Below are 25961 nucleotides of genomic sequence, written 5' to 3' on the forward strand. Positions count from 1 at the left end.
CACTAAAGGGCAAAGGTAGGAAAAACATATGGTGAGTCTTCGTGGGGAAGGCCATCCTTCACCTGAGGTAGGGGAGGGGTCTTTCCACTGAGAGGAGAGCTGCCCACTCAGCTTGGCCTCCTGCAGAGGCCGGAGGCGGAGGTCAGGTTGAGAAGTGAATGAAGCTGGTAACCTGTGACCCGCAGTGAAGGAGCAGGCGTTCACAGAGCAGCTTCTGCAGTTTGTCTGCATCTTTGCTTTGTAGATAGTTCATTGATTTATTCTAGTGATGTTTCTAATCTAGCAAATCATTTTCTCTTCTTTCTGTACTTGGGCACGTGTTTCCAGGCATGATATCACTCCCTGCCTGTGTCTGGGGGGTGCGGGGGGAGAGCCAAAGCACCAGTTATAAGGGTCGGGCAGAAACTGCATTAGAGTCCCAGCCACCATCTCTCTGCTGCCAAACAGGCGAGACCTCAATTTCAGGGAGGGAGACTGACAACTAGATCTAGGGCCCAGACCGCTCTGAGAAGCTGTCTTTCATAACAGTCTGACTTTCTCTGTGGCTTTTTTTTTCAGGCTTTTGTCATGCCTGATTTCAGTCTGTGGCACCTAGCAAAAAGATACTTCCAAAGATGGCAAATACCGTATTTTGAGAGAAGAATTTTGGAGAAAGTTTATAAGGAAAAATACCTTCTTTCTTTGGAGATGGGATGAACTAAGTTTGAATATAACTATTAACTAAAAGAAGTAACAAAAAATACATATTTCATTTATTTATTCATTTGAGGACTCCCTCAGCAAATAGTCATTGGACAAGCACCATAGCATTATTCTAGATCTTGGATGTCATGTAGCTCACCTTCTGGGGTGGGGGGAGCAAAAACTTAAAAGATTACAAGTTGTAAGGAGAATGCATAATGGTAAATAACTCTAGACAGAGTGGTCAGAGAAGGCCTCTCTGAGGAGGTACCAAAGCAGAGATGAGTGATGTGAAGGAGTCAAGTCAGCTGTGTCAATGTCTAGGGAGGTATTTCAGGCAGAGGGAACAGCCAGTGCAAATGCTCTAAAGCAGGAGAAAGCTTGGGGTACTTGAGGGACACCTGAAGACTCTGGAGACCAGTTAGGTGACTAGTAAGGAGACCAGTTAAGAGATTAGTTAGGAGACGAATTAAGAGACTAGTCAGGAGACCAGTTAGGAGACCAATTAGGAGACCAGTTAGGAGACTAGTTAGGAGACCAGTTAGGAGACTAATTGCAGTAGTCCAAGTAAGAAGCATATGGCCTTGACCGGGGTGGGACCTCTGTCAGCAGAGCAGAGGGTATGCATCTGGGCTCAGTCTGGAAGTAGAATCACAGACTTAGTATTGATGGGCAGTAATGCAGGAAAGAGAGGATGTCAAAGGTCACCCCAATTTTTGGGCTCCATGAAAATGGGAGTCAGTGAGCTTCCCTGCTCCCCATTAGCCCTCATGAAAACACTGCTTCTACTCTGAGTCACCAACCGGGCCTCCCGCGCAGCACAAAAGATCCTGAAAGAGTGAGAATTAATTTTTCGGCTCCTTTGGGCTGACATCTTGCGCAGAAGCATGGCCCCCTGACCCTCAGGGCAATTTGGAAGATGTCTGAGCCAAATGAGTTGAGCCTGGACATTCTCATTAGTTAAGAGGACCTAACCTTCTCTCTCTATGAGCCACTTAGGAGCTTGGCTCCTTCCTGAGGCCCCCCCTCAGCTCTCTTGAACTCTGACCACCTCCATAAACTACCCCAAGAACAGTTACATGCTCTGGCCTGGCTGAAGCTGACTGAAAATTCACCTTTCCATCAGCCACCTGCCCTGCATAGTCCTGTCTTCTATAGCTCACACTTGTCAACTCTCTGGCCAGTTCCTAGGCCGGCCATGGGGCTCTAGGCCTCACAGCCCAGCCACCATGCACCCATGGCCAGAGCCCCAAACTCCCTGGCTGGGCTCCATGCTACAAAAGGCTTTGGCTTAATCCAGCCTGGTATTCACGCTTAGATAATGACTTTGAGCATCGCTGCTGCTCTCCAAACACAAGGAAAAATCTGGCCCAGGGCTGCCCGAGGCTGCCACCCTGAGCTTAGTTCTGAGTCCGTGGGCTGGCTGAGGCTCCAGGCAACCATGGAGGAGATGAACATTACATGGAAGAAGAAGAAAGCTGAGAGTAAAGGTAAAACATAGAGAAGTGACTCAATGCATACGGATGATGCCAGGAGCTCTGTGTGTGCACTGCTTCCCATGGATTATCTCATCGCATCCTGAGACGCAGAAACTGTGTCTCTTTTTAACACAGAAACATTAAGGAACCTGTCAGTGGTCTCCTAGCTAGGAAGTGGTGGGCGCAGGTGGGATTCAAAGCCCCCAATGTCAACCACGTGACACTGTGGAAAGGAGAACCACTTGGCAGCTCAGGCCTTTTTAACCATCTCTAAACACATAATCTTAAATGGTTAAAATAGGAAGAAATTTTGGGAACCAAATAATTCAAATGCTTATTAGGCAGATGGGAAAAAAAAGATTCAGAAAGGGAAAGTGATAATACTTGGTCAACCTGATACTTCTTATTGGAGTAGAACTGAGAACAACTCAAGTTGTCTGGATCCCCACTGAACAGTCTTGGGATAACTGACTCCAGGATTTCACAGTTGTGAAATTTTTTTTTTCTGGCAACAAACACCTCTCCACACTTCCCATGGAGTGGGCTTCTATTGCAGAAAACATTGTTCATATTGGCTTAAATGTCTGGGAGATGGGCATTGTGTCCACCTTGAAGATAACAGGAAATTAGAGACTGAGACATGAAACTTATTCTTTTTTCATCAAATGAAAAGAGGTGTCGACCCATCAGGTAGTCTACTGTTCTGAAACTTTTCCTTCCAATTATGTTTTCATAATTACTAACTTCAAAGGACACTTTCTAGTCTAATTTAATGCACGACACTTGTTCTTTATTGTCATAATAAACAGGGGGAATCTCACAAAACTCCTGTGACCCTCCCCCCCGTTTTTCCTTTCCTTGCTTGTCCTTTCTGTTCCTCTTTATTCTTCTTCCTGAAATGCTATTTTTTTTGCCTGTCCCTTACAATTAATTATTCTACCGAATCTTGCCCCAGCTCTCTATTTTTCTCTTTTAATAAGTTGTTCTTGTTTAAACAAATCAAAACTTTTCCAAGACCGTAATAAATGCTCCACCTAAACCTCTCTGTTTCATGACTTTACTTAGTCTCCAAATTTCTGAAAGACAACTATAGTCAGTGAGCAGGAAGTGATAACAGTAAAGTTGGACTTCTACATCCAGGGACAAGTTCAAAAAATAAACAAAGAGAAACTGGTCAATTAGAGTTGAAAACCAGGTAGAACCTAATCAGCATGCTTGAGACTAACAGGGTTTTGGAAGAAACCTGTCATAGGTAATCTGGGCAGGACATATTGATAAAGTGAACTTTGCTCACATTATTTAGCAGGAATCAGTGAACCTGATGTTTACCTCATACAAAATAATTTAAAAACGATGTAATTTTGAGAATTATAAATTGAGAGAAGGATTTGGAATGGGCTGAGTTCTAGTTGACATGGAGAAGTCAGCTTCACAATCCAGGCCTCTTTCCTGGCCCCTGGCTGACATGGCTTTTTAACAAGCCACTCTTACCTCCAAAATGAATGGACTAAGCTAACGCTCTGTAGTTGGCCCACATCACAGCAAACAAGTGAATATCTAAATTTACCTTTCTTTTTGTGACTTTTAATGTTTCCTTTTTTTTAAAAAAATTATCTTTATTGTTGAAATTATTATAGATATCTCCCTCTTCCTCCCCACTGACCCCCCCCCCCCGACCCACACCTGCCCCCAACTGTAGGCCTTCACTGCACTATTGTCTGTGTCGATGGGTTATGCATATATACATACAAATTCTTCGGTTAATCTCTTCCTGTCCCCACCCCTTCCCTCTGAAATTTGTTATGCTCCATGCTTCCATGTCTCTGGATCAATCTTGTTCGTCAGTTTATTTTGTTCATTAGATCCCACATATAAGTGAGATAGTGTGTCTTTCTCTGACTGGCTTATTTCACTTAGCATAATTCTCTCCAGGTCCCTCTATGCTGTCTCAAAGAGTTAGAGATCCTTTTTTTTTTTTATAGCTGCATAGTATTTCATTGTGTAAATGTACCATATCTCTACACTCATCTATGGATGGGCACTTGAGCTGTTTCCAGATCTTAGCTATTGTAAATCTAATGTTCTTAAAGCATCTTCACACAACTAGGAAAGACACCGTGGGCACTCTGGCCCTTGTTAAAATGAACTGATCCCTGATGAGTCTCTGCTATAGGGCAATGGGGGTTATGAATACGGACAGCAACCAGGTCACCTCTGCTTTTGCTTGGTCTGAACTTGTCACAGTTGGTCAACTTGCTCAATTCACCTCCAGAAACTCAGAGAGAGGGGGCGGCTGGGTGTGTAAGGCATAAGGTAGAATCCGGCCTCAAAGTCCTTCAAAGTTGCTTTTTTTTGTTAATCCTCACCCAAGGATTATTTTTTTCTATTGATTTATTTAGAGAGAGTGGAAGGGAGGGGGAGAGACAGAGAGAAACATCCATGTGAGAGAGACACATTGATTGGATGCCTCCTGCATACACCCTGACCAGGGCGGGGACTGAGCCTGAAACCAAGGTACATCCCCTTGACTGGAATTGAACCAGAGACCCTTCAGTCTGTAGGCTGAAGCTCTAACTAGTGAGCCAAACCAGCTAGGGCCAAACTTGCTCTCTTTTAATTCAACAGAGAGGAAATGGCTAATTTCCTAAACTGTTAGTTTTTTCGGAAAACAAAATTTAAAATTGAACAAGCTATGGAAATAGGACTTGATGTGAAGTAGCATCAGGTCCAGCTGGACCAGGTCAAAGCAAAGACTAGCTGTGAGGCTGAACCTATTTCTTGCACAGGCCGCTTAACAGTTTGCTGCTTAAATTTCTTCCCAGTGTTGATCTTTCTCCAATGTAGGAGGAATCTTTGCAAGAAGTCTAAAGGAAGGAATGGGTTTCTACTTATCGTTTCAAGCAAGCCTGAATTTAGGGAGCCCATATTCCCTCCCTTCATCCCTCCATCCTTTCCTTCCTTCCTTCCTTTGCTCAGTTACAAGTGTTCCAAATTATCAAAGGATTTTATATGGTTTTAAAACCATAAACCTAAAGTTGCATAGGTAGAGACCTCAGAGATGTCACTGGCTCCCCTCCGATTCTGGAGACAAGGACTGTGGGCTCCAGACGGTGGGAAGTGGAACTGGACATCGGTCACTCGAATCCTCTCTCTCTCTCTCTCTCTCTCTCCATTCTGTCTGGGGAGAGACTACAAGAGGCCTAGATAATTACTTTTAGAAAGATCTCCTGCAAAGCACTCCATAGGGGGTTTTATTTTTTCCATTGTGAAGGTTAGTAACACCAGCAGAGGGGAATGACGGTGGCCTTGCCATTACTCACCAACAAACAGCTGGCTGTAGAGTTCCAGGCGGGTGTGACCCTCTGTCGGGGCCTTTCGGATCTGCTGTGGCAGCCGATCCACCTGCAGGCTGGCCTGCTTGACATTCCTCTCCGCGGTGACCCGGTGCCACTGGTCATCATTGAGAGGGGTGGGCGACCTCACCACAATCTCCACGGGCCCATTTCCAACATCAAATGAGAAGGACACTTCTGTGGCAGCTGGAGAAGCAGAAAGCATGGAAAGCACGTGAATATTCTCCCCCCAGATACCAAAGAGCAGAAGAAAAACAAAACAGGGAGAGAAAAATAACCTAAGTCTGTTACTTGCTACAAAGGTCCATGAAAAACAATCATTTGAATAAGGATCAATAAGGATGAATAACCAAAGGGAGGAAAACAGACTTGTATCGTGGGCCAGGCATACATTTATTTCCTTTATCTTTAGAGGCCTATGGAGAAGTTACCATCATTGACTCTAGATAAGAAAACTGAGGTCTGGAGAAGTTAAGCACATGGGGAGGGTCTTAGATTTCATGAATAATGAAGTCGGGATGTGAACCCAGGCTTGCCAGATTTTTCAGAGCCTGGATTTTAAAAAAATATTTTTTTTATTGATTTCAGAGAGGAAGGAGAGGATGAGAGAGAGAGAGAGAGAGAGAGAGAGAGAGAGAGAGAAACCTCAATGAGAGAATCATTGATTTGCTGCCTCCTGTATGCCCCCTACTGGGAGGGATCAAGCCCCAACTCGGGCATGTGCCCTTGGCTGGAGTTCAACCTGGGACCCTTGAGTCCGCAGGCCGACGCTCTATCCACTGAGCCAAACCATCTAGAGCCCAATCTAACTCTTCAGTAACTCCCAGGAAGAGCTTAATAAAACACTCTTCCTCCTCCATCCCCAGAGATTCTGGCTCAGTTGGTCTGGTGGAGGCATTGGTATTTTAAAAAGCTCCCTGGAAATATATTAATAGAGAGCTACTGCTTTTGGGGAATTCACACAACTTCTTTTCATTAATCTAATCATTGCAGTTCCTACTGGAAGTGAGAGAGTCATGAATTGTTGATGAATGTCAATGAAGGTGACCTGCACCTTCTTCAGACTATGTGTGGCTGTCCGAAAGGCAGCTCCACATCCATGCCTAACAGCCTCCTTTCGGGAATCATTCATTGCACACCTGGGTCATTCCCCGCCTGCGATGCTGGATCCTTCTGGTCACCTACCCTCCAGCACTAACCACAATCAATCTGTTTTCATAGATCTGCTGCAAATAAGCCTCCTTCTGCAATAAACCACCAACAATAGAAAATGGATTTGGTGGTTGCTTAGGCAATTTTGCTTGTAAGCAGTTTCCCTGCTTCACATTTTAGTTTTTTTTAAAGTTCTCAATGTATTATAAACATGGTTTTTAAATGTATATTTTTCTTGCAATTGGCAGGAGAGGCAGCACATGTCCCTAGCTCCTCGGGCTTGGTGAATTCTTTTCCATCTTAAAGAGGTGGCCCACCAGATTTTCTAACTTTGCTCATAAAGAGATTTAGTCCCTCTATCTACCAAGAGCCTAATCTCTAAGCAGTTTAATTTTTTTCTAGGCTAAATGGAAAATTCAGCTTCTCTGGACGGGTACCATTTTGAGATGATGTCACAAGCAATCAAACTTCTAATTTAAAAACCACAGTGGGCCAGATTCTCCCAGGACTTGGACTGTTCCCTGCCTCTGGGTCAGGCACCTCTGAAAGCTGCATTAACATTACTGAGCTACAGGGATATTAGATGCGGAGCTCAATTTAATCAACCTAATTGTACTGAGGAATTTTGATCTTTTATGTCACCAGTAAGGGAACTTTAATTTCAACACCTGTGGCGGTTCCTGCACACATTCTAGTGAAATATCTCCTGCAAATTAGGAGCTCCTGCCTCCAGGGGTCACTGTGACTCAATGGAGGCCGGTGACCTTCATGAAGGTTTCTAAGGAAATAAGAATGCAGGTTGACAACCCTATGACTCATCCACTGAATGATCTTTCCCTGTCTTTCTGGTATAGTCAAGGGGGAGAAAGCATCCCCAGTCTTAAGACTGAATCTGTTATGGTCTCGTAGTACTATGTTTTAGCAGATGCATTTTAAAATGTAAGTTGTCAGAACAGCAAGAGTACAAGGTTTCCTGAGCTAAGTAGAAAAGATTGTTTTGTTTTAAAGGTATCAACAGCCATCAGGGAAATAGAATCTAGGGATAAATTGAGTTTAACCCTAAGGTTTGACTCGGAGGGATAGATGCTGCTCTAATTTTCTATGATGAATTCTTGTCCAGGTCTTTAAATGCCACCATTTAGAGAAACTCCAAGGACCAGAAGTTAACTGGGAAATACACATACTTTTTCTTGGCTTGTCACACTGGATCCCCTGTTTCTTCCTCTGGACTATGGCTCTTCTTAACATCAATGTTTCCTTCTAGAGGAGCAAATTCTGCTGTAGCTTAGTCAGGGGACAATGAGAGAGACTCAGGACCTCAAGACTGAGATCCTCTGAGAGCATGACCCTCTTTAAAGAGCATCCATTTGGGTTTTGCTGAAGCAGTATTCACAGTTCCAGCACACTCCTCTTCCCTTTGGGTGCTTTCTGGGGAAGGGGACTGCAAGGCCAGTGTGAGAGCCAAGCAAAGGGTTCCTTTTTCTCAGTCATTCCATGTGAGCTTCCCTGACATTGCTAAGGGATGCCTTTGAGAAATCCCGTCTCCCAGGCAAATGGCAAGCACACTTTAAAAGCTTCTAAGTTCAGTGTGTGGCTGATAGCTTCTGGTCTTCTGGGTGAGAGGAACTGACATTTTAAAAGAGATAATTACACAGAGAGTTGGAGAGCGAATAAAAGGGAGGCAGCATGAAAGACACCAGACCTAGTGACTCTGTCCTTGCTTAATGTGCGTCTCTAGTTGTAGACTAAGTGTTGCCCTGTTTCTGCCTGTGGAAAAGGAATTCCTTCCATACTGAAAATATTCTTATTTCCAGAAGAAAGTATTTGGGACTTGGATGTATCTGGTGTGGTTCATTGGAAATAATACTGTAGCAAATACTAACAGTTGCCTTTCCATTAGTATCAAGAATGAGGAAGCATCAGAGATTCATCCTAATTGCAACCAAACAAGTCAGCCTGCCATAATTTCACAGATGCTGGCTGAAGACAGGAGACACATGGGGCAGATACAAAGGACTTTTTTATTCACAGTGAACAGGAAACATGAACTTCTTGTTCACATGGGTTTCCCATAGCCCCACTGAGGTATGTGAAGCAGCCCAGAAGGAGTTTGTATCAAGAATTCTGAACTTAGGGAACCACGGTCTTTTCAAAGGGCTGCCAGCAAACCTGCTCAACTGTTGCCCTGAGGAGACACATGAGCTTATCTTGGTCAGAAAACAAATCTGCCCTCTGTTTTTTAGGAAAACACTATCTTCCAAGTCATCTATACATGGATCCTTAAAAGGGTATGAACAAAGTTATCAATGCTTCGTGCTCAGAAGTCAAGCAGAAATGAGAGAGACTCATGGAAATTTCCCCCCAACAATTAGCCACTCCCCATCTTTCCTTTGTGAGCTCACCCAATTTTGCCCAGGCATCTATGTGCTTCCACAGAATTTTATGTATCACGTAAGAATGGCCCCACACTAGGCCCGGAGGGTGAATTTGGATTTGTCTAAATCAAATGTGCCAATTCCATGCTCCTTGACAGTAAACTCATTAGGATGGGACATATTATGCTCTCCTGGCCAATAAGACATGAGAGGAATTCTTGAGGGGGTCTTTTAGGACAAATTTCTTAGCTTATTAGAGAAATAGTCAGTCCCTTTCTGCCTTTTGGTCTTGAGTGAAGGTTACGGTTCCTAATGTTGCTGAACCTACCTTGTAAACACCAGACACCAAGTAGAACATGGAGGTCAATGGGATGAACTTGGGTCTTTGGTGACATTGCTAAGGCCCTAAGTTATTCCTTTAGCCACCTCAAGACTCCTTATGAGAGATATATGTTATTGTATAAGCCATTTTTTATTGCATCTGAATGCATCTTAACTGATATAGCGGAGGGTTTAGCAACCAGTATATTTGAATATTCTAGGCTTTGGCTTTTCACCTGTTTGGGCCCTAATTATTGGTTTCTGAAATAAGAAGTACAAGAGCTTTCCAGTTTCTGTGTACAAAATGTGTTTGAAACACTGAACTAAGTGATCTCTAAGCTTCCTTCAAATGCCATCATCCTATGATCTAATTCCAAAATATTCTAAGAGAAATAATAAAATTAAATACAAGTTAGACTTAATGATAGTTTTTGATATTGCATCACTATAAGGAGAAAAGAGACATTAAAAGAGAAATGCATGAGGTGGCATATTGACATCGGAAACAAGTATAAGATAACAGAAATTAACTTTGAATAAACCTGAGTCATGATTTCCTCTGAGTGACAAAACATTGAACTGGACAGAACCATGGACAGCACTTGGTATTTCTTCCTCCTCTCCTATTCATTCCAGCAGGTGGTGCTATTTGCTCTCATTCTAACAAGTCTCCTCAAACAAATCACTCTAGGCTTAATGTATTCAGTGACAAATTTAACACCTGACCAGAATAGTAGACTTTTGGGCTCTGAATTCTCCCAGCAGGTCAGATAACATTTAGACATCAGACTCAAAGTGTCAGTTGGCAGTAGCAGAAAATATTTGGTCATTCAATATAGCATAGGCAAAGAGAAAAGACAAGGAAAGAAAGCTACACACAGTAAGCACCGGCTAACACTGTTGCAGTTTCGATAATGATTTGTTCCTTCCATTCTAAGATGAAGTTCAAGGATGGACAACTTCCAAAGGGATGTTCTGTACAAAATCTCATTTAACCATACAACAAAACTGGTAATAGACAGTGCCTATATTTTAGCCTCACTCTACAGTGAAGAATGCTATGAATATATATATTGTTTTCTTTTTTACGAAAAAAAGGGCTAAGTGTACATCAGGAGACAAAATAATTTATGCACCATGAGAGGGTTATAAGACAAGGTAGGAAGGCTGAAAATGAGGTCACTGTGGCAGTCAGAGAAATAAGGGAGGGAGGAAGAAGCAAAGAGAATACCTATGTTCCCACCTTAGGCTAGGTGTTCCACCTGTGCCCTAGATGCCATACCTTCTTCTCTACTCAAGGACATCACTCCAGGAATTTCCCCTCGTCTACAGCATCAATCATTTTTGTATGTCTCTAATCCTAACAGCCACCATCACAAAAACACTCTTCTTTTAACCTAGTATTTACTTTTCTTGCTCCCCTTTGTTGCCAATTCCTCATTAGCACTGCTTGAATTCTCCATATCTGTGTCTGCTCCTCTGTCTTTCTCTAACCACATCACCTGAAGCTTTCTCTGTCATTACATCGTGAAGCTGCTCCTGCCTCAGGGCCTTAGCACTTTCTGTTCCCTTTACCCAGCTAACTCTATGGCTCCTCATGTATCTCTCTGTGCACAAGGCCTCATATTAGAGATTCCTTCCCTAAACATTCTATGTCAAATAGAAAACCCCTCTCTCAGCTGCCTTTCCCCCTTTATCCTGATTTTTTTGAATCACCATCTGGCACAATATGTATATGTGCTTCTGGTCTCACTAAAACAGAAGCATTTTCTGTTTTGTTTATGTTTGCTACATCCTCAGTACGTGGAACCATGCCTGCACTCAACAGTTTGTAAATAAATGAATGAATGAATCAAAGAAGGAATAGGAATATTCCTGCCAAAGAGGCCAAACAATTGTAATAGATACTCTAAAAAAAGAAATCCACACATTCTCCTAAGGTAACCCATAATTTAGCACACTAGCATATATAAGGAGTGCTACCTTATATCCCACAAACATCTTGCCTAAGAACTTAAGGTAACAATGTACAGGGTGGGTCCAAACTAGGTTTACAGTTGTTCTTATGGAGAATAATGCAATAGTTAATAAATAATATAAGAACAAACTCTGTGTTTCACGTGCTCACAACTGTAAACCTATTTTCCCCCACCCTGTATATTTTCTCAGTCCAAGAGCGTGATACATTACTTATGTCTGTTTGAAATAAACTGCAGTAAATGTTGTTTCAAAATATGTGACATTTAAGGAGCAAAAGCTTGGCCTAGAAAACAGCAGTGGAGCCAGTAGCAGAATTTTCTCTCATTTCTACATCTCATGCTATTTTCATCACTCTACTCTTAGGAACAAGGACATTGCTTGGGCCACAATTGTTCAAATTTTAGGAACAAGGACCTTGGATCATAATTTCTCAAATTCTAGCCTATACAAGAACATGCTGATGGAACATGCTGAAAATGTAGTATTTCCAGGCTCTTCTCAGAGAGTTCTGATAAGTTGGGGCAGGACCGTGGAGTCTATCTTTGGTTAATGCCAGGTGACTCCAATCCAGGTGGCCCTGGAATCCCACCTAAGAAACACTGGGATTGACACGTTTCCTTCTAGCAGGAAGGTCTGAGGAATCTCTCTGGCTTCACTGTCATCAAGACAAAGATTTTCAAACTATGGTAAAAAGTTCAACCTTGTCCAAAGACAAGTGTTATGTCTGAGGAGTATCTTTGTTTGCTTGAGAGCCCTGGGTCATGTCAGAGTCTGTGATGTGATCTGGGGTGGGAGCTGGCCTCACCAGGTAGTATTTAGGGTGGGGGCTGACCACCCCAGACAGACTGAGAATGTGATATAGGGTGAAGGTTTGGGTCACACAGTTCAAGCTCTTGTAAGTTGGGGCAGGACTCTGGAGTCTGTCTTTGGAGGAACTGGAAACTGAGCTCAACTATGTGGGCTGCCAACAATTCCTATGTAATGGAGCCTGAATAAAGACTCTGAACACCAAGGCTCATGGGAGCTGTCTTAGTTGGCAGTCCCCCGGGGATACTGTCATAATCAATTCTGGGAACGTAACATGTCTGTGACTCCACAGGAGGGGCACACCTGGAAGGTTGGCATTTGATACTTTTCCTAGTTTCTGCCCTCTGTGCACCTTCTCCAGTCTGATTCGAATCTGTCTTCTTTTCCTGTAATAACGGTAATCATGATTAAGTCCAGCCACCTTTGGTAAGTTTTGTGAATTTTTACAGAGAATTATCAAAACTGAGGGTGGTTTTGGGGACTCCTTGAACTTGAAGTGGGTCTCAGAAGTGTATGCAAACTTGTGAGGGTTGCAGTTTTTTTAAGTTTGCAGTTGGTCTAATTCTATGCAAAACCAAAACCAAGACAATCACTTCTGTTTAAAAGGGTGTGATGGAAGCCAGCAATGTTAAGACTAAAAGACTTCCTAGAATGGAGTCCAACTTCCAAACCCAGCTTCACCGCCTGCATAAGGAAATTGAGTCTAGAGGCTGACATTAGTGAGAACTAAGTACAGAGCTTCTGGTATTCTAACCATACTGCACCGCCTTTCAAATTACGCAGGGAAGAAAAATAACTTATTTTTTCCTTTAGTACAGCTTTAGTTTGTGAATATAGAACTCTTTAGAGCCAAATATGCATATTCACGCCTAAAAACTCCATGTCAAATACATCTGAAAATGAACACTGGCAAGGAAAATTTATTTGAAGTCTTTTGGAAACTCTTCAAGGAAATGCCTGGAGCTTTAGAATCAATGTTATGAACTTATTTTTAAAACCTCTGGTATGTTGCTAACCTCTTGAGTATGAGAAATATTTCTCCATATGCATTTTGGCCTTTAAGCTTTTTATTACAGTGGAGAAAATAACTTCTCAAACAAAGGTATCCATGGAGAAAAGGAAGCAAAAGGGAGTTACTAGTGGCCACATAGAAACAGAGAGCTTCTCTTTAAAATGCAAAGCCTTTCTAATTTCAGTTTCCTCTATGCATTTCACCAACTTCTGAGAACAGCTTATTGAATATTAATGGACCTACATGATTGAAAAAGGAAAAAGAGAAAAACCTTTCCAAAATGACGTGTGGCTTGAAACAGCACCTGTCCTCGGTAAGGTTTTAAATGTCCTCACGTTTGAAATCAGTAGAGACTTGCTGGGCAGGGAGTGCCCAGTTTAGAAGAGTAGATCCAAGTCCCAGATGGTGACTGAGAGGAGACAGCATTGGTGATAAAAGGAATTGCAGAAGCTGATTTAGAGAAATTGTGAGATTGGATGCCTACGGATTCTCCAGAGATGGAGAGGAGAGTGGATAAAAGAGGGGACGGACGTCAAAGCAGCTTTCCTCTGGACCATGTCAGATTGTGCGGCAAAATGAAAAGCACTCACGGAAGGAGATGTGCTTTGGAGGAGGACTAGGGATAGTTTATGGGGTTGATTTCAGGTGATATCAGAGGAGAATGGACTTGGGATTTGGAGTCAAAAGAAGGTAGTAAAACCGGATGCTGAAACAGCTTGAATTGGGAAAAAAGCTGACAGGTGCTACTGTGGACCAAGTTAAAGCGTCTAAGGACACACCATACCAGTGAATTAATGAAATATAACTTCTAAATGACTGAGCACTGGCTGGCTATGCTTATGGGGACACTGATAATGGGTAAAAGCCAAAGGCAAGGTCTTAGGAGAAAAGAATAAGGCTTGGAAGGAGCAAACCTGCTTGTGAGAGCCAAGAGTGATTATCATAAGGACAACAGATAAGGAGACATCTGCTTCCTGGTTGCCATGACTGAATTTCAGCCCAGCCTGTAGGTCCTATCAGAGGCTCTGCTTTTCTCTCTGTTTTGCAGAAAATTGTTTCTACCTAGCATATCCTTCCATTGCTACCTTGGTGTGATTTCAGATAAGACATTTCTAATAAAAAAAAGTCCAATGAAGATTCCATATTCTACATGTTATGGACACAGAACAGAAAATAAGAGATTTATGTACTCTGTTTTCCATTACAACACAGGGGTACTTCAACTACAGTGTATTAGCAATATTGAGCAAAAAGCGGAGAAAAAGTGAAACCATGCCAACAGAGGTTTTAAATGGGGATGCAGAGAGATGTGAAAGAGCAGGAGCATCTCTTCCTTTTAACACGCTTCCTTAAACTGAGAAAGACTTCTACACAAGTTCCCTTTTCCCTGGACTCTCGGCAAGAGATGCATAACTAATATAAGTGATATTAGTTTTCTCTGACTGTGATTACTTAACTTTGTTCATGGTCTCCTATTTAGTAGGAATGTTAGAAATGATGAGTTTTAGGTTGAATCTTAAAAATATGGGATCTCAGAATCCCAGTGTTGAAATGTCCTAGGATAAATGCTCAATTAACACTGCAGAAGAGTTAATAGACCCTGAAGCTATATATTTCCTCCTCTGAAAAAAGATGGAAAAATTACTTCACAGTGTCCCTTATGGCTGTGCCAACCAATTTCCATTTGAACAAAGCATTCCTCTGGAAATGGAGAATGTTAAATAATAATAATGATTCATCATAGAGTACTCTTCCTTTCCCCTTATTTCTGATGATAATAATTAAGAACACAACTTTCCTGATTACATGGCACAAATAAATATTTTGCCTCCCTAGAGACTGCACACATGAAACACCTTAGAACAGCGGTTCTCAACCTGTGGGTCGCGAACATGAAAACACATCCTGCATATCAGATATTTACATTATGATTCATAACAGTAGCAAAATTACAGTTATGAAGTAGCAATGAAAATCATTTTATGGTTGGGGGTCACACAACATGAGGAACTGTATTAAAGGGTCGCGGCATTAGGAAGGTTGAGAACCACTGCCTTAGAACTTTCTTTTTAGGGCCAGTTTGCATAAAGTTCAAGTAACCATATTTACTTTTTCCCACAATTTGCTGAACTAATGGGACATAGTTTCTCTCTAGAATACCTCCTTTGAGAGTAGGTTTGAGCTACTTGCCAACCTCTCCCTCTGGTTGGTCTGACGTACCCTCAACAAGGTGAATGAATAGAATGACTGTGGGAACAAGGTCATCCATCAGGAACACTGACCCTTGGGTACATCCTGGTGTGGCCTTCCTACAGGTCTTCCATTTCCATCATGTGCACCTGCCTGGCTGCATGAAGCTGTGGGATGTGAGCAAGCCTTAAAGCATGTGTGGAATGATGGTCTGAGAATGAGTGACAGGAAGCCAGTAGATTAGAATGAAAAAGTATCCTTTAACAGGTAAGCCCAACAGTAAGGGCTCATTGATTAAATGGAACACTTGTCAGTCAAGATAGTGTGTTTCCCAATCTCTTCTAAACCATGTTCCCATATGTGACATAACAATCTAATTATCATCTCCAGATGCTGATATGCCCAGATGTAGCAGGCTGATGGGGAATAAAACAACCCCTGAAGACCTCAGATAAACATCTTCCCAGCCAATATAATTGTGCATTACATTCTGTAGGTTGTATAACAAAAACAATAGTTTTTGTTGTGTTTTATAAATATGAAATTATGATTTTCCAAACTATGATGCTCTCCTGGAGATTCTGATATATTATTCTCTGCCCTAAGTTGAAAACAAACATCACTGTTGTGCAGTTTTTATAAATTTGACATGGAAATGTGTTTCTAAAATACCATTACATGAAACAAGTAGGTTAGAAACAGTATGTAGCATATGATCTCATATTGGTAAAAAATTATACAGAAGTGTATAGAAAAATGTTGGCTAAAGTGTATAAAAGAGTATATCAAACATATTAGAATATGAGATTATAGCTGATTTCTTTAGCTTATTCTTTTTGCTTCTTTGGATTTTTAAATCATTCAAAATAAGCAATATTTGTATAATTTTAGAAAAAGTTACCATTCGATAATGTTCACTTCTCTTGTGAAGTTGGTGATGTTTTAAGAAACTGTGTTCTATAATTTTAACAAGTGTTTAATCAGAGGGGTTAATAAAAATGCAAAAATGGTGAATTTCATTTAAATCCAGAGAATGAAAGGGAATAAAAACCTTTGTTACTTCTTTCCTGGTTTTAAGATACCTGAGAAGATTAAAAAAAAAAGAGTGGTCAAACTTCATCATAGAATATTTAACAGGATGTGCATTTTTTTCCTATTAAAAATGGCTAAAAAGAAGGGCATGCTGTATTTCACAGTAAAATCCTCTCAGGTCCGAAGTGCCAGCATGTTCGGATGTTTAAACTGATGTCTACAGGAATTGGGAAGCAAGATGAGCATAATTCAGTGTTATAATTACACTTGACAGATATACACTGTTTTATTATTCACTGGTTCTGGTTGCACTTCCCTAGAAAGACCCTGCAGAATACTAAATATCAACCACTCTTCAGAAAAAGTCATTTGGCATTCTCATCAGTCCTCATCAGAGGCATCAAATTCAGAGATGCAGAAAACCAAATCTGATCATTTAAACACTATGTGCAAAGGCAAGTTAAACGCATGATTTCCTAAGAGGCCTGAAGTCCAGTTAGCTTCCTTCTGTTAAACTCTTAACTCAGCTATGTGGTTGGGTCATTGCTTTAATGAAACATGTCCTGTGACTGGTCCCTGGGCTTTAGCTTTTCACTTCTTTTCAATTCCTCAAATGCTCCATGATCTCCCGCCTCTCCTTGCTTTATGCCTGTTTACTCTCTGGAAAAATGCCTTTATTGCATTTATTTGCCTTGAAGACAACTCACATGCTGCATCTTCTGGAAGCCTACCTCTAAGTCTTCAGTTGAGGTTAAAGCTTACTCCTTTTAGTTGCCATGATACCTGTGGCAGAGATTGCTAACTTTTCATGAGAAGTTTCTTTTCTCCTTCTCACAGTCACCCATAAAAACAGCCATGTATCCAAGAGCTGCCTGACCCAGTCCCCAGTCCCCAGGCACCGAGGTGGAACCATGTGACTAGTTACCACCAATGGAATGAAAGCAAAAAGAGAACAAACAAGAAGGCTCTCCACCCTCCCCTTCTCTATTGGCCAACTGGACTTAGAAACTCAGAGGCTATAGGAGAAGGTGGACCCACAGCACAAAAGGAGCCTTGACCTCAAATCACTGTGTGGAAGGACTTCCTGATCAGAGCGTGCTGTTAGACTGCCACAGTCGCTGAAACCTGGGGTTTTACTTGTCATGGCAGTTTCACTTATTCCTCAATAAGAATATTTCTGATTGCTAAATCTCTCATGACCTTATCATATTTTTAATTTATTTATATGCTTAAAGAATTAACCAAAGGATCTTCTCCACCAGGCCACTGGAATTGTAAAGGGATGAGTTGTGCTGTAATGGCCTTACTCTGGTTCCAATACCAGCTCTGTATTAGAATATCATAATAGTTAAAAATATATAGGTTGTGCTATTATATTCAAATGAATTAGTGGAATCCTGTAATTCCTGGAACTATACAGTTTTAGAGCAAAGAGAAGTGGCTTGGAGCCTTTAGACTGGGACATGCTCTTGTGAATGTCCAAGCCTCTTTTACTAACCCACCAAGCTGTTGTCCCAAAGAAAAGACAGGTAGCACTGTGCTTTGTATTTCCTAAAGGCAAACAAAAATGTCCTTATTGAGAAGTCTGTAAAGGACAAGCTCGGCATTCAGAAATCTGGGATGAAGTTCTTTGTTCTCTAAGATTTCTATTGTACTTGAATGGATTCCAGAGTCTAGAACCCAGACCCCAAGCTGACACCTGCAGCTCTACTTTTCGGCTACGCTTTATAAGCAAGCAAGCCCTGGCCAGTGTGGCTCAGTTGGTTGGGCTTGTCCTGTGCACCAAAAGGTTGCTAGTTTGATTCCTGATCAGGGCACATGCCTGGGTTGTGGGCTCCATTCCCAGTAGGAGGTGTACAGGAGGCAGCGATCAATGTTTTGTTCTCATATCGATGTTTCTCTCTCTCGTTCCCTCTCTCTCTAAAAATCAATAAAATTTTTTAAAAAAAGCAAGTTCTTATGGCCAGCCATGGAATAGGAGCACTATTTACAATGTTATGTCTACAGGCAAATAATAATAAAAACTCCAGGTTCTGAATAACCTCTTACAGCATAGTTCTTTGGTAAATAGAGAAGTACCTAAACTAGACAATTTTTTGAAAAGTAAAACATGAATACTATAGAGACAGAATCAAGTCTTCCTTTCCTATTCAAGAAGAATATATTCCTATGACCCAAGTCCTATATCAGATCTTATGTAAGCCTTTATATTTTTCCTTGTCTACTCAGAGTTCCTATAGTCATTGCTATTAAACATTATGTGGGTCTTGGCCAGATAGCTCAGTTAGTTAGAGCATCATCTGTACACTTGAAGATTGTGAGTTCGATTTCCAGTCAGGGCACATACCTAGGTTGTGGGTTCATAGGAGGCAACCAAATGATTTTTCTCTCTCACATCAATGTTTCTCTCTCTCTCTCTCTCTCTCTCTCTCTCTCTCTCTTCCCCTCTTTCTCAGAATTTTCAGAAAGAGAAACTAAACAAACAATCCCATTTACAATTGCAACAAAATATTTTAAGATCTTAGGAATAAACTTAACCAAGGAGGTAAAAGACTTGTACTCAGAAAACTATAAGATGTTGTAAAAAGAGATAGAGAAAGATAAACAAGTGAAAGAATATACCATATTTATGGATTGGTAGAATTAACATCAATAAAATGCCCATACTACCCAAAGCAATCTACAGATTCAAAGCAATTCCTATTAAATACTAATGGCATATTTCACAGATCTAGAACAAGTACTCCAAAAATTTATATGAAACCAAAAAAGAGCCCAAATAGCCACCTGTTCTTGAGAAAGAAGAACAAAGTTGGAGGAATCACAATACCAGATATCAAGTTATACTACAAAGCCACTGTAATAAAAACTGCCTGGTACTGGTATAAGAACAGGCATATAGATCAATGGAATAGAATGGAGACCCCAGAAATTGACCCAAGCAATTACACTCAATTAATATTTGAAAAAGGAGGCAAGAACATAAAATGGAATCAAGACAGTCTCTTCAGCAAATGGTGTTGGGATAATTAGACAGATACATGCAAAAAAAAAAAGAAAGAAAGAAAAGAAAAGAAACTAGACTACCAAGTAAACCATACACAAGACTAAACTCAAAATGGATAAAAGACTTAAAAGTAAGACGTGAAACCATAAAAATCCTAGAAGAAACCACAGGGTGCAAAATCTCAGACATCTCTCATGGCAATATGATACATCTAGGGCAAAGGAAACAGGAGAAAGTAAACAAATGGGACTACATAAAATAAAAAAGCTTCTACACAGCAAAAGAAACCATCAATAAAATGAAAAGAGAGTCCAATACATGGGAGAACATATTTGACAATGATACATCTGATAAAGGGTTAATATCCAAAATATATAAGGAACTCATACAATTTAACAAAAGGAAGACAAAACAATACAATTTAAAAATTGGCAAAGGACCTAGACACTTTTCCAAAGTAGACATACAGATGGCCAAGAGACATATGAAAAAATGCTCAAAGTCACTGATCATCAGAGAAATGCAAATTAAAATGACAATGAGGTATCACCTCATACCTGTCAGAATGGCTTTCGTTAGCAAATCAACAAATGACAAGTGCTGGTGAGGATGTGGAGAAAAGGGAACCCTAGCACACTGTTGGTGGGAATGTAGACTGGTGCAGCCATTATGAAAAACAGTATGGAGTTTTCTCAAAAAATTAAATATGGAACTGCCATTTGACCCAATGATCTCACTTCTAGGAATATATCCTAAGAGACTGTAAATACTGATCAGATAGAATGTATGCACCCCTATGTTCACAGCAGCACAATTTACAATAGCTAAGATCTGGAAACAGCCCAAGTGTTCATCAGTAATGAGTGGATAAAAAAGCTGTGGTACATTTACACCATGAAATACTATGCAGCAGTAAAAAAGAAGGATCTCTTACCCTTTGAGACAGCATGGAGGGCCCGAAGAGTATTATGCTAAGCAAAATAAGCAGTAAGGGAAAGACAATATCCTGTGATCTCACTCATATGTGGAATCTAATGAACAAAATAAACTGATGAACAAAATAGATCCAGAGACACAGGAGCACAGAACAGACTGTGGAATTTCAGAGGAAAGGCAGAGGTGGGATGGTGGATGTGAAGAGATCAACAAAAGAGATCAACTTGTATGCATACATGTATAACCCATGGACACAGACAATAGGGTGGTGAAGGCCTGGGCCTGGGAACAGGGTTGGGCCAGAAGGGGTCAATGGGGAGAAAAGGGGATATATGTAATATTTTCAACATTAAAGATTTAATACAAAAAACCCCATATCCTCAGGTGAGGATAAAAACAACTATCCTGTAATTTGAGCAAAATGCATGTTTAAAAAGATAACTCCCTGAATTCATTTGTGAAATATATATTTTTTAAGGTTTCCAGTTGACATCAGTTGGCCAATGCTTTGTCACATGGCTATAATGTAGGTGTTTGATATCTTGTAAAAGCCTAGCATTGTTGTACTGTGGCTGTCTTTGGATGGCCCTTTGAGATAGTTCTGGTTTTGAGATATTTCAAGTGATCTTTCCCAGTCACTTACTCAGTATATTCAAATGAAGCATCATTCTCTGATTTATTGTATCTCTTCTTCTTTTTAAAAAATCAGCTTTGAATTAATTGGTCCCAAGTGTCATTCTTAGTTGAATCAATTCTCCAGCATTAGTAACATCCACTGACTAACGATGACACTGACTCGTTCTTCCTGAAGTAGTTGTTTTTATAAAAACACCAAGCCTGCAGAGATGCTGTTAGCTTCTAGAATGACAGCTGTAGGGTCCCTAACCTGATTATAACTCCACATACATATTTCTACTGTTTCCATTAATCCACATGTTTATTACTGAGTAATACCAATATACTTTCTCCTGTCCTTGTCTCAGACTGGAATTATGAATTCAAGCTCCTTTAAGCTCTTCTCCCCGTAGAATACCTGCTGTTTTCCAGCTGGTCAGAGGCAGGCTGATTCTAGTGGTTGGTCTTTTTGACGTTTTAACATGCCATATTTTTGAAGAGAAAGATTCTGTGGCCTTCTCCACACAATAAATAATTCATGAAACATTAGAATCAGAGAAAATCACAAAATCAGAAAAAAAACTCTGAAAGTTTAGCATTTCTCTATAGTAATGTCACAAAACATATACACTCTTCAAACACCATGTGAAGATGCTCTTTAATGAGGATGCCCATTATTTTCTAGGCAATGCACTGAATTAATTGCCTTGTAGAAATTTTGTTGTTTTTAGGAAAAGGGAAGACTTCTGTCTTTTTTTTTTAAAAAAAGAGAGGGACGAAGAGAGAGAGAGAGAGAGAAAACAAAAATACATTGATGTGAGAGAGATACATCCATCGGTTACCTCTTGTACAGGCCCCTGTTGGGGATTGAATCCACAACCTAGGTATGTGCCCTGACCAGGGATCGAACCCATGATCTTCAGTGCACAGGACAATGCCTTAATGAACCGAGCCACACCTGCCAGAGCTACTTCTGCCTTATATATGTTTTATAAATCAAGGTGCAATAAAAAAATATTTTGCGTGGGCAGGATTTCAGTAGTGGGGTAGACTTCTAAAGGTACCCTTGGGATGTGGAGAAAGAAGAGCAGGACCACAACTCTGTAGAGAGAGGTGACTCTATCTGGCCAGCATAAGAGGAGTTCTCAATTGCTTCTAGAAATTTCCAAATCAGCAAACATGGGTAGATCAGTAGCATCTAAGGTAGCTTGGGCAATTTTTCTTTATTAGAGGACAGTCTCCTTCTAACTCTAGGATACCTACACCATTTACTCAAATAACTGTTCCTTCAGTAAGACTGACAAAGAAATCTGGGTAAATTCAATGTGACTTTATTATTTACCAATTGTTTGTATATCTTTTAACACTTAATAAAAACTAATATAGTAAATTGCTATAACATAGCACAAATTTCATCTTGAATTTATATCTCTAAACTTTTTTTGTCCGTAACTGAAACTGAAAAGGTTTAAATCAAAAGCTGGAGAAATTTATTAAACATTTAAAAATTTACAATAGTGTTGCTATTCTGGTTTTAAAAATTTTTCTGGAAGAGGTAATTTTTTCCCTTATGTATTATAATGACCAAGTCAGAATCATTCTTTAGATTCCCAAATCTTTAATATAAATTGAACTCATAGTTAGACTTGCAAAGTAGTAGAAACAATAGAATAAGTGAAATTTCTATTATGGAGGTGCTAAGTGGGAAGTTGGACAGTTGATGAGAAAAAAATCTGTATTGATAATGTAAGTTGGATTGGGCAAGTGAAAAGAAAAATGTAGGTGCTAACACCCGATTTGTATTAATAAAAACTCAGTATATATAAAAAAGATAAAACATCCTAACTAATATCCCAAAGGCACAACAGGCCGGTGGAGTGGAATTAGGCATTCCTCATGCCTACATACGGTGAAGCTCTTTTAATAAAAAAAGCTGTCCTAATTCTGAAATAATGGAAGATAAATTGCCGCTAGTTTATTTCTTCTGATTCATCAGTTTCTATATATTGCAGAATGTTTTCTTCTCTTTCTCAAGCATGTGTATTACAGAAGGCTGCATCTCGGAAAATGAAAGTTGTTCCTTAATACCCTTTTTTCAGATTAGCAGGACATTAGACTGCTGCCTCCACATTTTTTGGGAGATATGTCTGCTAAATGCAAATGTTTTCTCTGAGTCATCCTGATATTGGGAAAAGCTCAAACTCGGTCAATGTGGATGCTTGTGCTAACGCATTACAACATTTCTGGATGCTTTTCCTCAATATTTCCTAGTCAGTGAACACCCCCTTCAAAAATTTCTGCTGTGTCCTTGAAAGTCTCTTAAATTATTGAACAAAAATGAAAATGCCACGGTTGCCATCATCAAACACTTTGGAACACTTCCTTCCTCTAATTACAGGCTACCTAACAGTTGGCATTGTAACCCCTTTCCCCAGCGGCTGTCTGTACCTGGGGCTAGGAGACAGTGGACATCCTCTTCACCTGTTAGAACTTCTATTCTACGGCACCAGAGCCCCATTCAGCAATGTGCCCTCCTGTGACACACCCTCTCCCCATTCTTTTGCTATCATACTGTGACCCTGAGGACTGTAACACTTGGCTCACAGACTTCCTGACCACTCTGACCCTTGCCATTGCCACTAGGGGCCTCAACAGTGATGTGGGTGACCAGGCAACCAGCTCCCTGATGTTCTTAATAGCCTTTTCAAACAACTGAAGTCCCACTTGCATGGCCAAATGATGCTTCCTCAATCCTCTTATCACCCAAATTGCTTTACTGGGAAATCCTGACTTGCCCAAGCATGACCTTTCCTTCCACCTTTCACTCTATTCTTTGTCATCATTTTGATCACCAGCCCCACAATTGTGGTGATCTCCTTCTGCAGCTAGATCTTCCATGGTCCTCTATTTAGACTAGCACCATATTCATTCACTTCCTTCACTCAATAAATGCCAACACGGCAGCTGCCATGTGTCATGTGCTATTCTGGCCCGAGAGATACAATGGTACACACTCCTCTATATCCCTCGCCGCATCCCTGTGTGATGTAGTCACACCTTCCTGATGTGTCTGGCAGTTAGAAAACTCTCAATGGAAGTTACGTATCCATACTGCTACTAATGTGACTGTCTCCTTTACTAGGTGAGGGTATTGGGTGGTCTTGTCTTCATCTTAGAAATTCCAGAATCCACCCCATTGCCTCTGACACAGTAGGCGCTCAGTAAGTGATGGCCTGATGATAGAAACATGGTTGTGATTATTGTCTTGGTCAGAAAAGGGATCTAGAGAAGTCTATAGAGCTCTTCTGAAACATTACTGGGGGCAAAAATGACAAAACTGAAGCTGTCCTACTTCCACACACCATGAGAAGTCAGGGTTCTTTGGAAAAGACAAGAATACTTAGAAAAAGAGAAGGCAGCAGGAGAAAGAGGAAGACAAAATATGAGATGGACTGACTGTATAAAATAAGCCATAGGTTGAGTCTGCAGGAGCTGAGCAGGGCTGTTGAGGACTGGACACTATTGATGTCACTCATTCATGGGGTCACCAGGAGTCAGAGCTGACTCAATGGCCCATAGCACATACAAGTAGAAGCACTTCTCTTCATATAACTGGTTTACCTTCTTTCCAACCCAGACAAAGGTTTACAAACCTTGGGGATAAAGCAAGGACAGGTGAGTCCAAGTAATTCTGTGGAAAAGTATAAAATTACTCAAATATAGAATTGTCAATTTTCTTTTTTTCCATGAGATAATTCTGAAATACAATCCAAGTAATGTGCAAGTCAGAAAATAGTATGACTCAATTCTAACTTTGGAAAGTAAAACTCCATTTTAAGTAATTACAATGCATAATTGATGAAAAGAGAGGATTCCTATTTATTTATTAATTAATTATGGGGCTAGAATATCCTCAGTCTCCTTTTCAATCAGATCTGGCTCAGATTAGATCTACAACAAGCATCCCTGGAAAAATGATAAATTATAACTACTGCACTGAAATAAATACTTAATAAACATCTATACCCTATCATCAGAACAATCCCCAGAAATTATCATTTTACAGATTAGAAAATTGGGATTCAAAGAGATGAAGCAATTTACCCAAGAATTAGTATTTATCCTGTGAATGCTAATTCCAAAGTCTGCACACTTCCCGCTACACCCATCCACCATTTCATACAAAGAATCCCATAGGATCTTAGCAGAAAGACGTTTTTCTCAGATTCCTTCTTTTAAAGACCAGAATGCATAATGAAAACTACAAAGTGAGAACAATATTGCATCAGATATTTCTAGGACAAGGATTTGAGATCACTGGACCGGGCAGAGCAGCATAAGCACTCAGATAAAGGGCACAGACTAGGAGGAAGGAGACTTTCTGATGTGGGCAGTGGGCACCAAGATTTTGTGGAGAGACGCCGATGGACTAGTTTCCCCTCCTGGTTGCATCTGTTGTCTTGCTGATTTTGTATTTTTCTAATCATCCAGCAGATTCACCAAACTTGGAAGTCTGAGGACTATAAATTCCTAAAGCTGTACTGTTGCCCCAATGAGGGAAGGGCCCTGGTATGATGAGGACAGCACTTCTCAGATGCAGAGAACCCCTGCCTCCCACAGATGGCATCCCCCCGTGTGACCTTGTGAGGGTCTTTGGGAGCCAAGGCAAGCTGAGCTGAGCAAGGCAGCATCTGCCCTTGCCCTGATTCTGTTAGTTTCTGTTTCCTTGGCTAAATAAATTCTGAACTGAAGGGTGTGTAGGTATGGGATCTCTTCTGGAAAGCTGCAGGTGTAAAGTTTCATCACATTACTCAGTATGACTGTCCACGCTGTTTCACGAACTCACAGATGTTAAGTTTTATTTTCCTAATGCCTTTGTGTTTTTCCTCACTCTCTCATGCCTTATTCCTGGTCTCTTTACGAAATTCTCTATCTACTCTTCACCCTGTCTACTTGGACAATAAACAAAAAGAAAATTTAAATATCCATTCTCCAATTTTGTCAGGGCAATTCATCCTCTCC

General features: G+C 40.7%; 1 protein-coding gene across 1 annotated transcript in view; it reads right to left on the reverse strand.

Moving 5' to 3' along the window:
- The window catches only part of CNTNAP2 (contactin associated protein like 2), a 1215871-nt gene that overhangs the window by 164820 nt on the left and 1025090 nt on the right, over window positions 1-25961 (reverse strand). Inside the window, exon 16 of the mRNA XM_006088715.3 lies at window positions 5480-5698. Within this exon, the coding sequence (XP_006088777.1) occupies window positions 5480-5698 (219 nt within the window). The remainder of the gene's footprint in view (window positions 1-5479; window positions 5699-25961) is intronic.

Source organism: Myotis lucifugus, unplaced genomic scaffold (genome assembly GCF_000147115.1).
Source record: "Myotis lucifugus unplaced genomic scaffold, Myoluc2.0 scaffold_51, whole genome shotgun sequence".
NCBI lineage: Eukaryota > Metazoa > Chordata > Mammalia > Chiroptera > Vespertilionidae > Myotis > Myotis lucifugus.